Source organism: Apteryx rowi, unplaced genomic scaffold, assembly GCF_003343035.1.
Source record: "Apteryx rowi isolate R43461 unplaced genomic scaffold, aptRow1 scaffold_103, whole genome shotgun sequence".
Lineage (NCBI taxonomy): Eukaryota > Metazoa > Chordata > Aves > Apterygiformes > Apterygidae > Apteryx > Apteryx rowi.
Window position 1 is genome coordinate 408,625 of NW_020447231.1, and position 13,977 is coordinate 422,601.

The window sequence follows — 13,977 nt, forward strand, 5'->3', positions numbered from 1 at the left end:
TTTTGACCCTGACATGAGCAGTCTACCCTAAAACACAATACCACTCTCACAGAACTGACTCCTACCAGGCTTTATACACAGTAGAATAGTGATTGAGCACATATTTTCATTTACATCCTACACAACTGTATTTTACATAGCAGCATGACATCTTTCCACACTTTTCAAGATTAACAGAACAGCGTCACAGAGAGCTGGCCATATCAACTGAATGCTGGGTGGGTGCATCCTCCATGGTATGTGCAGGTAAAGAGAAAGGTGAGACCTCATTCATTTGTTGTCATTCATAGAGGTTTAGAACTTCCACTTACTCATATTTGAGCACTATCTTGTACACTCCGTTCCTATTCAAAACATTCCTCCTATGTTGATCATGTGAATGACACTGATCATCTTCATTGCTTTTGTTTCACTGATAAAAACCTCTCCTTAACTAAAGCCCTTGGGAATTCTACTTCTATAAGGCAGCATTACTAAATATGCATTTTTTTCTGCTAAAAATGTAGATTGAAATTGCAATGTAATTCCATGATTCAGCTCAGATTTTTTATCTTAATTCAAAAGTAGCTTTTAGAGTAACTTCATGACTAAATAACTGTGGAAAGAATCATCTCTAAGGCAGGTGCTCCACAAGCCAAATGATGGAGGCAATTTTTTTTTTAAACCATGATTAATATAATTTTTGATCAAGGAAAATGGGGAGAAATACCTCATTCTTTGTATTCTAACAACTTTAATTGACTGAGCAAACAGCATACCCACCAGCAATGATGAAAAGGCCTCCTCCTGCTTTGTACAGAACATGGCTGGCAAAAGGAGCTGCACAGATGATGAAGAAACTAGCCATCACAATAGTGACCACTCCCAGGAGCATAAGAACTGTCCAGAAACCTCGATAAACTGGAGAAAGGGAAGAAGGAAAAAAAGAAAAAAAGAATACAGTATTTTTTAGAACTTAAACAAGTCACATATTTGTCTAACAAAGATTTTTCTTTTCCCGTTCTCTTTTTACTTCCCTTATTAACGAACCAAATATTCATTCCATTGTGTACATATGTTATACACCATGTGGACCAAATTAGGTTTGAACCCAAGTTCTTATCTGATGATCATGGAAAATATAAGTTATCAAGAATGAAATCCGGCTGCTTAATAGTTAGACAGTGTGTGCATGCTTAATGCAGCCATTAGCTTTACCAAATTTATGCTCTTTGGAAAATGGTACACCAAAGCTGTAGCACTAAACCTCCAGGATGAATGATTGGACTGAATGGATACAATTGTTTCACCAAAATTGACTGGGAGAAGCAGGGAGCTGTAACATCTTGAAATTCTTAGTGCTCAGACCATATCACCAATAACAATCTGTAAGTTCTCTGTAATTTAAAAATGGATAATTCTCCTTACATATCATCATATTCAACAGAAGAAAATCTAAAGCAGGAGAGAAGAGAAACTAAGGAAAATGTAAACTGGGTTCCTGAAGTTAAGTATTTTAAAGCAGCCTATTCCTGCTGTAAAGCTCTTTGTATTTTATTAAATTTAAAATGTGATGTTTCAGAAGTCCCTGTTAGACAGTGCCAAGCAGTATTGAATTAATGGATGCAGCTGGTGATAAATGAGCTGAGAGTTTTGTGACATACTCTGGCCAAAAGAGTCTTTCTAACAATTATTTTTTAGCTAGTTAATTGCACATCCATTTAACAAAGTCATCATTTTACAAATGCTACAAGAGTGACATAAATTTCTCCCATGAATTTAAAAATTGGTACATTAACACAACCCATTAGTTAAATTATGAGTTGCAAAGCTCTCCATCGTCAGATCTGAAAATCTTGAAGCACTGACAATTCAGTTAGTGAAAAACATTTCCACCCAACTGAGGGAAAGCATATAAGCCAGCTGGCAAGTCAGAAGAAGTGAGTCACAAAAGAAACTGCTACTTATCATTTGACAGCACCTACTTACTGTTATGGCAAAACACAACTAAGCAACTATTATATTGGGTTTATATCCTGAAAGTTTCAAATCCTTACAGCTTGTTAGAGCCAGTTATTCTGGCATAACTCAGGTTTGCTTTCATCTGGAATGTGAAGGTGCACTAGACATTATTGGTTAGTGTTTCCCACTAATGTGTTCCATAAATCTATAGTTTTTAACTTGACCAGCTTAACTCATGGCAAAGTACACACTGTCTTGCTCATATCAGTCTTGTAAATGTATTAGCTAGATCACATTCACCACATCACATTAGCTGCGCTTCTTAAACAACATTCTTCTTAATCTGGGCAAAGATTCAGAGACATAATTTTCTGCCACACTGGTCAGCAGACTTGGGATAGGAAAGATGAATGTGCTATCATCTGGGTGAAAAAGTCTGGCAGAAGAGTTAAACCTGTTTTGGTTCATATCCAATACAAGACTTCTTTCCATATAAATAAATATTAATGGAAATAGTAGGTAAGAAACAGGGCTCTGGTTCAGCAAAGCAGTTAAGTGTGCGTTCTGCTTTAAGTATGTAAGTCTTATGGGATTTAGGCACCTGTTTAAAGTTAAACACATAGTTAAATGATTCACTTAATGGAAACAGACAGTGAATGGAGACCTAGAAAGGTAAATCTCTCAAGTCCTTCAGTCTTGGGTCTTTGAAGCAATTTCATATTATTTTACCCATGGGGCTACTTTGCTAAGCCTGATCGCAGTCCCCAAGTCCATGGGACATTACTTCCTCATTTAAAACCTAATGCTGCTAAATCAGTCTATAACCACCCAACTCTTTTACATGGATGGCGCAAGGTACTTCAAAGTCATGCTACATAATAGGACACATTGGCCAAAATGGATCTTGAAAAAGCTTTCTTCAATATCATTATGGTCAATTACCTAAGTCATATGGCAATGTTTCTGTTTTCTGAATGGGTGAGGACACAAGCTTCTCCAAAATACAAAATTAGTACGCAGGTTCATTATCTGCTTTTCATAGAGGAAGCTTTGAAGTCTGCTCTTCAAGAAATGTTACCAGAAAAGTTTGATTTGATCAAACATTTCTGAAAACTGACTGCAACCAAATATTCTACTTTGAATTACACTTCTTTATATCTTGCAGAAAGGGAAGACTGTCAGCCACAGGGCCTGTTTCAAGAAATAATGGTTCAGTGTACCTGTACAAAGTGTAAGAAAAGTCTGCATCGTTTCAAGACTTGCTGAGGCAGTTTACAAGATAGCCCACGTTCTGGTCTAGATGACAAGCAGTACCCTTGCCTCCTCAAAAGCGGCAGGCAACTAACTAAATTATTTTCACAGATATGCTTGAGTTAGCTACCGTGAGTACTTGAATTATTCCAAGCGTTTCCTATAGTAAAAGTAGTAAAAGTACAAGGCACTACCGCAGAGTCTGAGGTAACCCCATCTGCATTGTCTATCTTAGATATCAATGCTGTATGTTGCAAGAGTGCTAAACAGAAGGTTCTGTAACTTGTCTCAGCACGCCAGCCCTTCATAGGGGCACATTTGCCTTGGCAGTGTCAAGCAGGCCTAAAAATAAAATGATGCTTAGGGGAAAACAGAAGTGCATGCGGTACGTTTGTCTTTGAGCTCTGCACCATTCAGTATAGCATGGCAACATTACAGCTGCAGTGTATTCTTTCAAAATTGAATGACTTGTAATTTTGCCTTGCTACTTGCTTTTCTCCCAAAAGATCCTAACTTAGATCCCTCTAGAGATTTCTGCATCATTTGAAAACTAGCAGAAATATCTGGTTTTGAGTAATGGACTGAATTTTGGAGAAATGGCTGAACAATAGCAAAAGCYCTTTGCTAGCATAGTAGATCCCAGCCTTGATTATAAACTGAAGCCCCAGCTTCATATTTGAAGATGTTACCTGTGTATGATATGAAAGAGAAGCAGTGGTATATTTGTCAAAGTTACACAGTTGTGCCACCTCAGTGCATACTTTTTATATAGTATTGGCATACACCTCAGAAGCTCCATAATGGATTATTCAGGAACAGGTTAGCTAATGACAGAATGCAACACTCATCTTCAACTGGAGATGTTAACACCAAGTTCATGAAAACATACCAGATATTTTATTGCTCTTTCCGGCTGCAAGTGTTTTAAAATCTCGACCACTTAAAAGACTTGGCCCATGAATTTCCTATGGGCTACAAAAAACAACCACTTAATACCAAAGATGAATTATTAAGCACTGCAAAGCTGAAAACCTTTCTGAAGCATATGCAAGTACAGTGCACTGTAATCATTACTACAGATAAGCAAAATAACTTGGAAAAGCTGCCTTCAATTTTCACCCACAAAGTCAAATCCTGAAGTGAAATGTTTCTGTTTAGAATACACCTTTTTATCTCTCTCTGTAATGTAAGAGACATCAAAACACATTTCACAGAATCACAGAATCACAGAATGGTCGAGGTTGGAAGGGACCTCAGGAGATCATCTAGTCCAACACACCTGCTCAAGCAGGGTCACCTAGAGCACGTTGCACAGGATCGCATCCAGGCGGATTTTGAATATCTCCAGAGAAGGAGACTCCACAACCTCTCTGGGCAACCTGTTCCAGTGCTCTGTCACCCTCACAGTGAAAAAGTTTTTCCCCATATTCAGATGGAAGTGTCTGTGTTTCAGTTTGTGCCCATTGCCTCGCATCCTGTCACTGGGCACCACTGAAAAGAGTCTGGTCCCATCCTCTTGACACCCTCCCTTAAGATACTCGTACACGTTAATAAGATCTCCTCTCAGCCTTCTCTTCTCCAGGCTAAACAGGCCCAGCTCTCTCAGTCTTTCTTCATAAGAGAGATGCTGCAGTCCCCTAATCATCTTTGTAGCCCTTCGCTGGACTTGCTCCAGTAGCGCCACATCCCTCTTGTACTGGGGAGCCCAGAACTGGATGCAGTACTCCAGATGTGGCCTCACCAGGGCTGAGGAGAGGGGGAGAATCACCTCCCTCGACCTGCTGGCAACACTCTTCCTGATGCACCCCAGGATACCATTGGCCTTCTTGGCCACAAGGGCACATTGCTGGCTCCTGCTTAACTTGGTGTCCACCAGCACTCCCAGGTCCTTTTCCGACATGAGAAGGAGGTATCAAAATGCCACCTACATTATAAAACACAATATAAGGTAAAGTGCCTGAACTGCTCTAAATCGGGAGTATCTTCTCTGCAGATAAATAACCATAAATGAGATCACAGAGGTCAGCAGCAGCACATGAGGTGCAACTGGAAACACAGTAAACCCTGCAAAACTTCTCATTGTTTCTCAATACCCTTTATTATCTGTTAGTAGTAGTAATCTCTTCTTTAAAATATTCTTACCAGTAAAACAAATATAATATTCACAGTATGAATACATTGCTTGGTTAAATACTTCTTGCTTTATCACTGCTTGGTGGCAGGGGAGTTTTCCAATAGTAAATGTACTGTATTACAATCTCTCATGGGCAATTATGTGACTGTATTACCTAACAGCATTTTTTGCCCTAGAAATAGGTTACTTCTAACATTTCACTATACAATTATTATTTTCAGATGTCATTGCTGGTATTTCCTAGTTTACTTTAGGTTAATTTCAACTCAGTAACAAACCTCCCGATAAATTTGATCACACCATTTTAGATGTAATAGTTGCTGAACCAGAATTTCTCTTCAGTCCTATAAACATTCTGTATTCTACATTATATTAAGCACTACTTTAAATGCTGGCAATGTGCCCAGTACTGGACAAAATAAGATACTAATGGTCAGGAAAAATAGTACTAGCAGCTACAAATCAGAGTATTAAACTAATGCGTCAGTGCAGCCCCATTAAATAGCTTCCAATTTAGCTTCAGAAGGCACTAGGGCAATTTAAAACAGTTAAGGAACTATTGTTTATTTCCAAATAAAGTTGAAAAAAGTTAACTCAAAAATAAAACTAATGACTTAACTAAGTGCTAGATCTTGCACTTCTTTTTCTTAGGAATAATTTCACTAAAGCCAATGAGATTACTTGTGTGAGTGAGGATTTTGTACATTTTTCAAAAATAGGCCTAGTATTGTCCTATACTAAAAGAAAAAGCAGCTGTATAAAAAATGTGACACTCCTTGAATGTCAGCATTAAGTAATCTAATGATGTAATACAATTAATTAATCTAGCTAGCAATGAATTATTATTTCAAAATAGCCTGACAGGATGGCTCCGATCAATCTGATCATGATTATACAAACATGTATATAAGCATGTTTATTTTAGAATGCCAATGTCACTACTCTGGTACTTTTTTTGTGTGGGCTAATTTCATTTTTTTTATCCCTAGCTTGTAATCTGTGGTGCATACGTTTGTGAATCATCATACAAATGAATCTGCTGGCAGCACAATGATGTGCTGTACGGGTTTGCTTAATAGTTGCACAATACAGTAGCTGTCCCTATAAACCATTGTACCATCATGGAAATTCACTACAGTCAGGCTACCCCTGACTTCATTTAGATGCCTAGTTCAGGTTAAGATACATGACACAGCCTGAAAATTCCTTTAAGTGCATTAACTGTAAAAGATGGTTAGTACAGCCACGGACTTCTACACTGCAGGTAAGGTGAAGTCCTTCCTCCTGCTCCCAAGATACTTAACAAAACCTGTGAATAAACTAACCCATAATAATTGTGATTAAAAAATACAGCAAGCTGCAATTTCAAAGCAGTTCTTTCTAACCCTTCCAAGCTGATCATGCATCTGACAGTAATGATGGAAGAAAACCTTGGACATTAAAACATGCATTCAAAGCCCCACTATAAGCATCACTGTAGGCTTTACATTTTCACCTAAGGTTATAATTCTTGACACGCAGAACACATAGGCTAGGTTTTCACAGCAAGATGAACCAAGCCTTTGGCCTAAAGTTTTGTAAATTGTACTAAAACTCTAAACGTCAAAGTCTTCAGTGTCTGAGTGTTCTCAGAACTATCACAAAAAGCACATAGGAATTACAGCTTAAAACCAACTCATGAAAAGATCTAAATAAACTAAGAGGGCATGGACTGAGCCTCTTTTAATTATGGCCCAGAAAAGCTTTGAGACAAATTCTTATTGATACTAAAACCAAGGGAGTTATGTCAACAGAGAACTTGGTCCAGGCACACCACTCAAAAATTATCAGAGATTATATGTTCCCCAGGAAACTTAGTTTTGCCTGAGCTGTTCCAACTGGATGAACTGAAGTAACACAGGACTCCACTGAAAAACCTCACGTGTTTCCACTAGGGGCTGCAGTTAAACCAAAAGTACTCTATGATCCCAAAGCCTCTTATGACAAACAGCCTGTAAAAGAACAAGCCATAAGCCTTTGCTTAATTAGAAAGCAACAGTTCTGTTAAAAGAAAGTTAGAGATTTTTAGAAAATTTCATGTTGTACATGCATATTTGATTTTTTAATTAAGTTTAAAGCTTTTATGTCAGCTGTTTGTTTTTCTGGGAAGAAGAAGACTGAACATTTTTCAAAGGGCAGAACATTTCTTTTTATTCGCCCCTAACGAAAGTAGGACAAAAACACCATAATAAATCTTGTGAAGAGACCAAGTGTGAAAGATTCTTTTTAACCCCCAAAAGTGAGTGCTGAGAAAGCTATGAGACATGAAAAGGAAAATATTTTATCACCAAACAGTAGAAAAAGGAACAATAGGAACAATAGGAACAAAAGGAACAATAATCTTTTGGTAGTGCATTGTTCTATGTACAGTTGCAATAGGTATTAGATGCAGCCAAGTGGATATAGAAATTGTTGATAAAATCTTGTTCTCCATGAAATCAAATGCAACCTTTTCACCACTGGCTTTCACAGAGACAGCATTTCCTTCATTGTGATTCAAGAAGAGGATTCACTTCTAGTATTTCTTAATTTAGTGACTGCAGTTGCAGCAAGGTTTAAAAAACTTGTTTGCTAAATATCCAGGGCAGGACTGTCAAACTAGACCAAAACAGAAATGAGTTTTGAACTAACAGAAGAGACGATGACATAACCTTCTTCATGAAGAGTTGTGAAAGATTCTTGAACAAGCATACCTGCTATACTAAGTAACTCCACTTGAATGCTGAAAATGAACTGGATGCATAAAAAAACCCTCAGCAGTTTTAATGAGCTCCAAAGCAATCCAATTGTATCTATTTATATAGCAGGAATGGATCTGAATATACTCTACCTGGGCCATCATCTATGGTATAGTTCAGTCTATTTTAATCTCCTAAAATGAAATATAGATAGGTAAATTTTATTTGAGCAATGGTTCTTTTGGCAAACATTAACTAAAATTAATTAAACTTTTGATGATATTCCTTCTCCCTTCCTTATTCTTTGTTTGTCCACTTCTGTGTAATCATGCAATATAGTTTGAGGATCCCTTGTGAATGTGTGAGTGGGACACAAACTCTGCCTAGCTAAATTCAGCGCTTATGATTCTGTCACTTTTAACTGGAAAGATAAACTTTTCTAGATGTGCTGTGAAGTTACAGATTAGATATCTGACTCTGAATAGTGAGGTTTGAATTCTTCCTGGACAAAAAGTTTACAATTTCTAAAGATTAACAGAACTGTTATCAGTCTATTTTTTTTCATGTCTGCAGCATAAAGATTGCACTCTGAAGACACTTCAAATTTAGCAAAGGTATAATTACAACTTCAGGACAGGAAGGGATCACTTAAGTCATTGAGCCAGTGGGATAAAAGACATACAGTACCATCCACACATAACAGGTTATTTTAGAAGTCATATGAAATAGCTATCAGAAGTGATTTTTTTTAAATACTTTTGCATAAAGCCCTTGATTTGATGACATGTGGCTAATTTTTAAAGTGGAGTTGTAAAAACAGCTTTCCAAGTATTATTCAAACATAAAGTTTTCAACTACTGGGATACATTTATTTATTTATATGAATATGTACATGTACATATATGTATATATCTCTGTTACTCCACTAGAGTTTCTTGGCGTTAATATCTCAGTTTAACATAATACATGTTTCAGTGCCTCAGCTCCCTATAGTGTCAATGGAGAGAGGAGAGGCTGGCACCTCCAGCAGTCGGTGCAGTATATCTGAGTTAGTTGACTAAACTTAGACAGTTTCAAGGCCCCACTCCCTCCTTCCTCATAAAGTACAAAAGCAATAGAATTCTACATTGGCTTATTAATTTAACAATAAACAGTTTAATTGGAACACATAGGAAGAAATATGCATACAGTGCATTCAGCTCAGAAAATATACTTTTTATGTTGGAGAAAAAGTACTAAAAAGGAAATTTCTTTTTTTTTTTGGAAATGACTTCCATTCTGCCCCCACGATTAATGCGTAGCATTCATTCAAGTGCTTTGCTAAACAGTGACTTAAATATGTATATTTTAAGTGTGAGAAGTATGAAACACCAAAACTCAATTAAATTGTGTGGAGTGATAATGCTGTTTTATACTGAAGCATTCACATTGTTTTCATGAAACTATAGGCATTGTATCCATTTGCAGCCACAAAAATACCTACTGATTGCAGAGTCATAGGAGGTTGAGTTGTGTTCATCTCGGATAAGAGGAAATGGTGAGAGGTAAGCATGTGTGCAATTCTTAGAAGGTGACTGGTTGGCTAAAAAAAGAAAAAGAAAGTTAAAAATTAATGTTTTATTGCCTTAACAATAAAATATTTTTAAATTTTTCTTCAAATGGATAAACTGTGTTTCGCAGGTCAAGATTCCAGGTTCTTTCCCAGGCAGTAGCTTTACAGTGTATTTTGCTTTAGTAAGAGATACCAGCCTTGATATCCAGCCAAGGATATTCCTTAAAGGGCAACTCAGGCACGGTTTGTATTATAGGAACAGTAAAGCAGGCTTGCTGGAGGCAAGGATCTGGTACACTGCAATTAATATGCAATGCATATGTGTGCTTTTGTATGCATATGTGCTTTTCTCTTGTGAGGGATAATTATGTCCCTCTCATTATTGCATGTCCCACAAAAAAATCCCCAGGAAATTATTTTTTCTTTTGTGAAAGAATAATGAAGAATATCAAGCATCTTCAGAAAGTTTATAGCAAATATGAGTTCAGTCTATGGAATCAATAGCCCCAAAGAAGGGTTATTTCACCCTTTATATTAAATGCTTATAAAAAGCATCACCTTCTCCCCTGTGAACAATAAAGGCTGGCGATAGTTTAAACTGCATTTAAATTTCCAATTTCTGACTGCAGAATTCTCCAGATAAAGAACAAGCGGAAATTAACAACAGTGAATATTACATTTGTCACCTAAGACTGAGCAACCGATTGAGCAAAATAGGGGCCATTGAAGTTAAACTTGTATGATGACACTTGCTTTCCACAAGCACTGTGGAAATCATGCAGTAAGGAGAGGGAGCTCTGTGTCTCAGAGGTAGGGTCAAAGATAGGAAAAGAAGTTTTGCTTGACCTCTTCTTCATGGGAGATTTTGGTGGCAAAGTACTCACTATTTTATCCTCTAGAATCCTGGCATGTAGTGAAAGAAAACAAACAGTACTTTGTAGAGGTACAACATCCTCCTCTGTTCTGAGATCTTCCAAAGTTCACATACACGTCCAGCCATCCATGCATTCCAGTAGAAGGATTCCTCTGGAGATGAAATGTCCTACACCATTCTTACAGTAGAATTCCCCATGCCCTCCTTAACCCACTGCTAGAACCAGTTGAAGGAACTTTGCAAGCAAGAATTCATAGAATTTCCTATTTCCCTACATTAAGGAAATAAGCAGTCTGTTAACAATAAATTGCAAGAGACCATCCTTGTAAGAATGGACTCATGGTTAACATTACGGACACAATACTTCAGGCATGACTTAATAGTTTAAAATGTGTAATTTTGTTTTGGTGTTTCTTTTAGTGCAGATTAAGAAAGTGTTTGTCAAGAATTTATTTTAGGAGAGCTAAAGAACATTATCACCAAAGATGCCATAAGAACTCAGGTGATTCACAAGAAAAATAAAATCAGCTTTGAGATCAAACCACCGTAGATAATGCAAAAGAAAAAAGTTACTTACTGTACCAGAACTTCCACATGCTAGCATTATTCTCTTCTATATCTCCACTAAACCAACACCTCCAGAAAAAACCTTCATGATGGAAAGTGGCCTTCTCTGCCTATGAAAAAAGAAGTCATTATCATATAATTTTTCAATTGGCTGAAAGAATCAAGTCCAACTGAAATTAGATGTTCAAGAAAAAAAAATACCACTACTACAAAGAAATGCATCTTGTCTGAATATAGGTTAGGAATAGCATATCTCTACAGTTACAGTTTCTTTGAAAGTATGCCATACTGAAAAAGCAGCAGCACAAAAGACAAATTAATTTTAGAGTTGATTACAATTGGTTACAAGAGGCTTTGGATCACCTTTGTAAGCCCCAGAAGGTCAGGATGAACATGTTCAGAAGTTCATAAAGAAGAAAGTTCTTATAAAATAAATACATCCAAGAAACCTACACATATAATTCTTGTTATGAATCAAAATACCCATACTAACCCCAGCATTCTCAGGTCCTTTTGAACATCTTCCTATTTCCGTAGCAAGAAGCCAATAATCAGTTCCAAATGCCACCAAAAAAAGCAAAACCCCCAAAGCTGCAAAGAAGCCTCCAAAAAATATCCCCACGCTCAATTTCATTATCAAATTTATCTTCAAACAAATACAAACACTTCTCTTAATGTCTTAAGAAAAAAAAAACAGAAAAAGAAATAAAATTTTGGGGCAAGTGACTAAAAAGCAGTTTGGAGAGTACAGCTCATATCTGAAGAAGTTTCTCTTTGCATGCTTTTCTGTCTGTATTTCCCTACACCCCGTGAGTTGATTTGTGTCTCCTAATTTGTGTTCCATGCGGCTGACTCAAGCCTGAGAGATGAAAAGGGTCTTCTATTTTAGGACATGGATGGCAGAGCTTCATTCTGTTTCTCTGGGCGCGGCCAGTCAGAAATAGTTGACCTTCCCCCAACTAATCAGGGATTGACTTGAAATATTATCACAGCTGCTGCATCAACACCAGTGGAGATGGAGATGAAGTTGCAATGGCTCTGTCATTTCACGTAAACTGCATTACAGAGCACACACTAGTAGCAAGGACTTTCAAAGTTCAAGCCCGGTGCTGAATGCTTCCCTGGTTGCTAGCAGGGAAGCAAAAACACACAACACTTTGGAAGTTACTATAAGCCACAGTACTAAATGAAGGCCAGGATTTTTTATGAAACTTTGAAAGCACGGTAGTCAGATTTCACAGATCTCTTTGAAGAGTCCTAAACCTTACTGAAAATACAGTTAGCTTTAAAAATACCAAGAGTATTAGCTTAAGAGTAGTAGCTTTAACAACACCAAACCGAGCATTTAAGTGCTTTAGTTGTTCATATTCAGTTTATTTTCATATATCACAAATGCATGCAATCAAAAGAAAAAAAGAATGCCTTAAAACTGAGAAAGTGAAACCAACTCCTGCACCACACCTCCTAGCACCTGATATATAAACACCAGTCTTTCCAAGAAGACGACACCTTCCCATATGTGTGCTCTGGCCATTTTGGAACGTGACGAGGCAGTACACTTAAATTCCAAGGTACTGCTGCAGTCYCTCTTCCCAAGGAAAAGGCTGTTCCAACAACTTCTTTTCATGCCAGGCAGGCCTTCCCTAACATATCTAGTGGATTACAGGGCATACTCCTGTAGAGATTTATTGAGCTGATATTATGCACCAGATCCTGCAGTCCTTACCCAACAAGATTCCACTGGTGTTATCACTGGAGGAAATAATAACTCCACTGATTTCCCATGCTGGGAAGTGCTGAAGCCAAGACAAAGATGAAGTCAGTTTACTCCAGAAGAGATCTGTCACAAATTGTTATCACTACAGACTTCAATCTCCAGACACGGGAATTCCTACTGCCAGTATCTTGGTGTGGACAGCGGTGGGCTCAGGGAATGTGACAGAAAAGACTGTTTCTACCACCTCTCCTCATTTCCAGAGATAAACCAGAGCTGTGTCCTGAGTGTTTTTATAATACTACATTATCTGGTTGATGCCATATTTGCAGCTGTTTTAAAAGAAAATAAACCATATTTTAGAAAGGGAAAACTTTCTAGTTAGAATAATGTGTCTGGCTAAAATAGCAGGAAAAAAAAAAGTAGAATTCAGTTCAGAACCAATAGGTCTAAATTTACACAGCTTCATGTGAGCTAGATATCTCAGTGTCTTTCCATTATAATCAACAGAGATCTAGTTAATACAGTCAGTGGAGTCTGAAGAGAGGTTCAGCGCAACCTAAATTAAGACACAGAGGGCTCAATTCAATTACTTACATCCAGACCCATAGCTCTATCTAGTTCCCAGGGTATCCCACTGGTTTTCAGCTGCCACTCCAGAAGGGCATGTTTCTCTCACAGGTATAACCGTATTTGCCAGCCCAACACACACATCTCAGGCACCCTTTACCACCTGAAATGGCACTAGGAGCCTGTGTGAGATTGAYTGAATCAAGCCTGAACAGAGGGATTCAGTTGCCTTACAGTCATCTCCTACCACTGAAGATGCTCCAGGATGTTTTGGCAGGCAGGTATGAGAAGGGATTTACAAGAGACCCACATCTTTCTTGAGTGACAGCTAGAGGACAGGTAGGATACTTCACACCACCTAAAAGTGCCACTGGACACCTCTGTTTAGACAGCTGAAACCAGTCTATATTAGCTGGTCAATTACATCATTCTGGAGGCACTACTGACTGCATTAACTCGATCTTCATTGACTATACTGACAGATCCCTATTTCACATATAGACATCTGAATTGAAACGTCTTAATATGGAACCAAATCCCACTCAATGGGTCTGAGTTCCCAACAATTTTCCTTTTGTTTGGGTGACCTTACAAAGCATTGGGCCCAAAGTTCAAGAAATCTTATTCAGTGAAAACAAAAGAGACAGCGAGTCATGA

The 13,977-nt window shown here is 37.7% G+C and overlaps 1 protein-coding gene across 3 annotated transcripts in view; it reads right to left on the bottom strand.

Moving 5' to 3' along the window:
* Positions 1–13,977, bottom strand: part of TMEM182 (transmembrane protein 182) — a 33,138-nt gene that overhangs the window by 11,742 nt on the left and 7,419 nt on the right. The window contains exons 1-4 of one of the 3 annotated variants that reach the window (XM_026066153.1): positions 12,763–12,827; positions 11,047–11,146; positions 9,527–9,625; positions 763–900 (exon numbers count right to left, since the gene is read on the bottom strand). In XM_026066153.1, the coding sequence (XP_025921938.1) occupies positions 763–900; positions 9,527–9,625; positions 11,047–11,065 (256 nt within the window). In that variant the 5' untranslated portion in view covers positions 11,066–11,146; positions 12,763–12,827. Of the gene's footprint in view, positions 1–762; positions 901–9,526; positions 9,626–11,046; positions 11,147–11,529; positions 11,832–12,762; positions 12,828–13,977 lie in introns of those variants that run through there. The other 2 variants (XM_026066137.1, XM_026066143.1) reach the window with 2 other exon arrangements.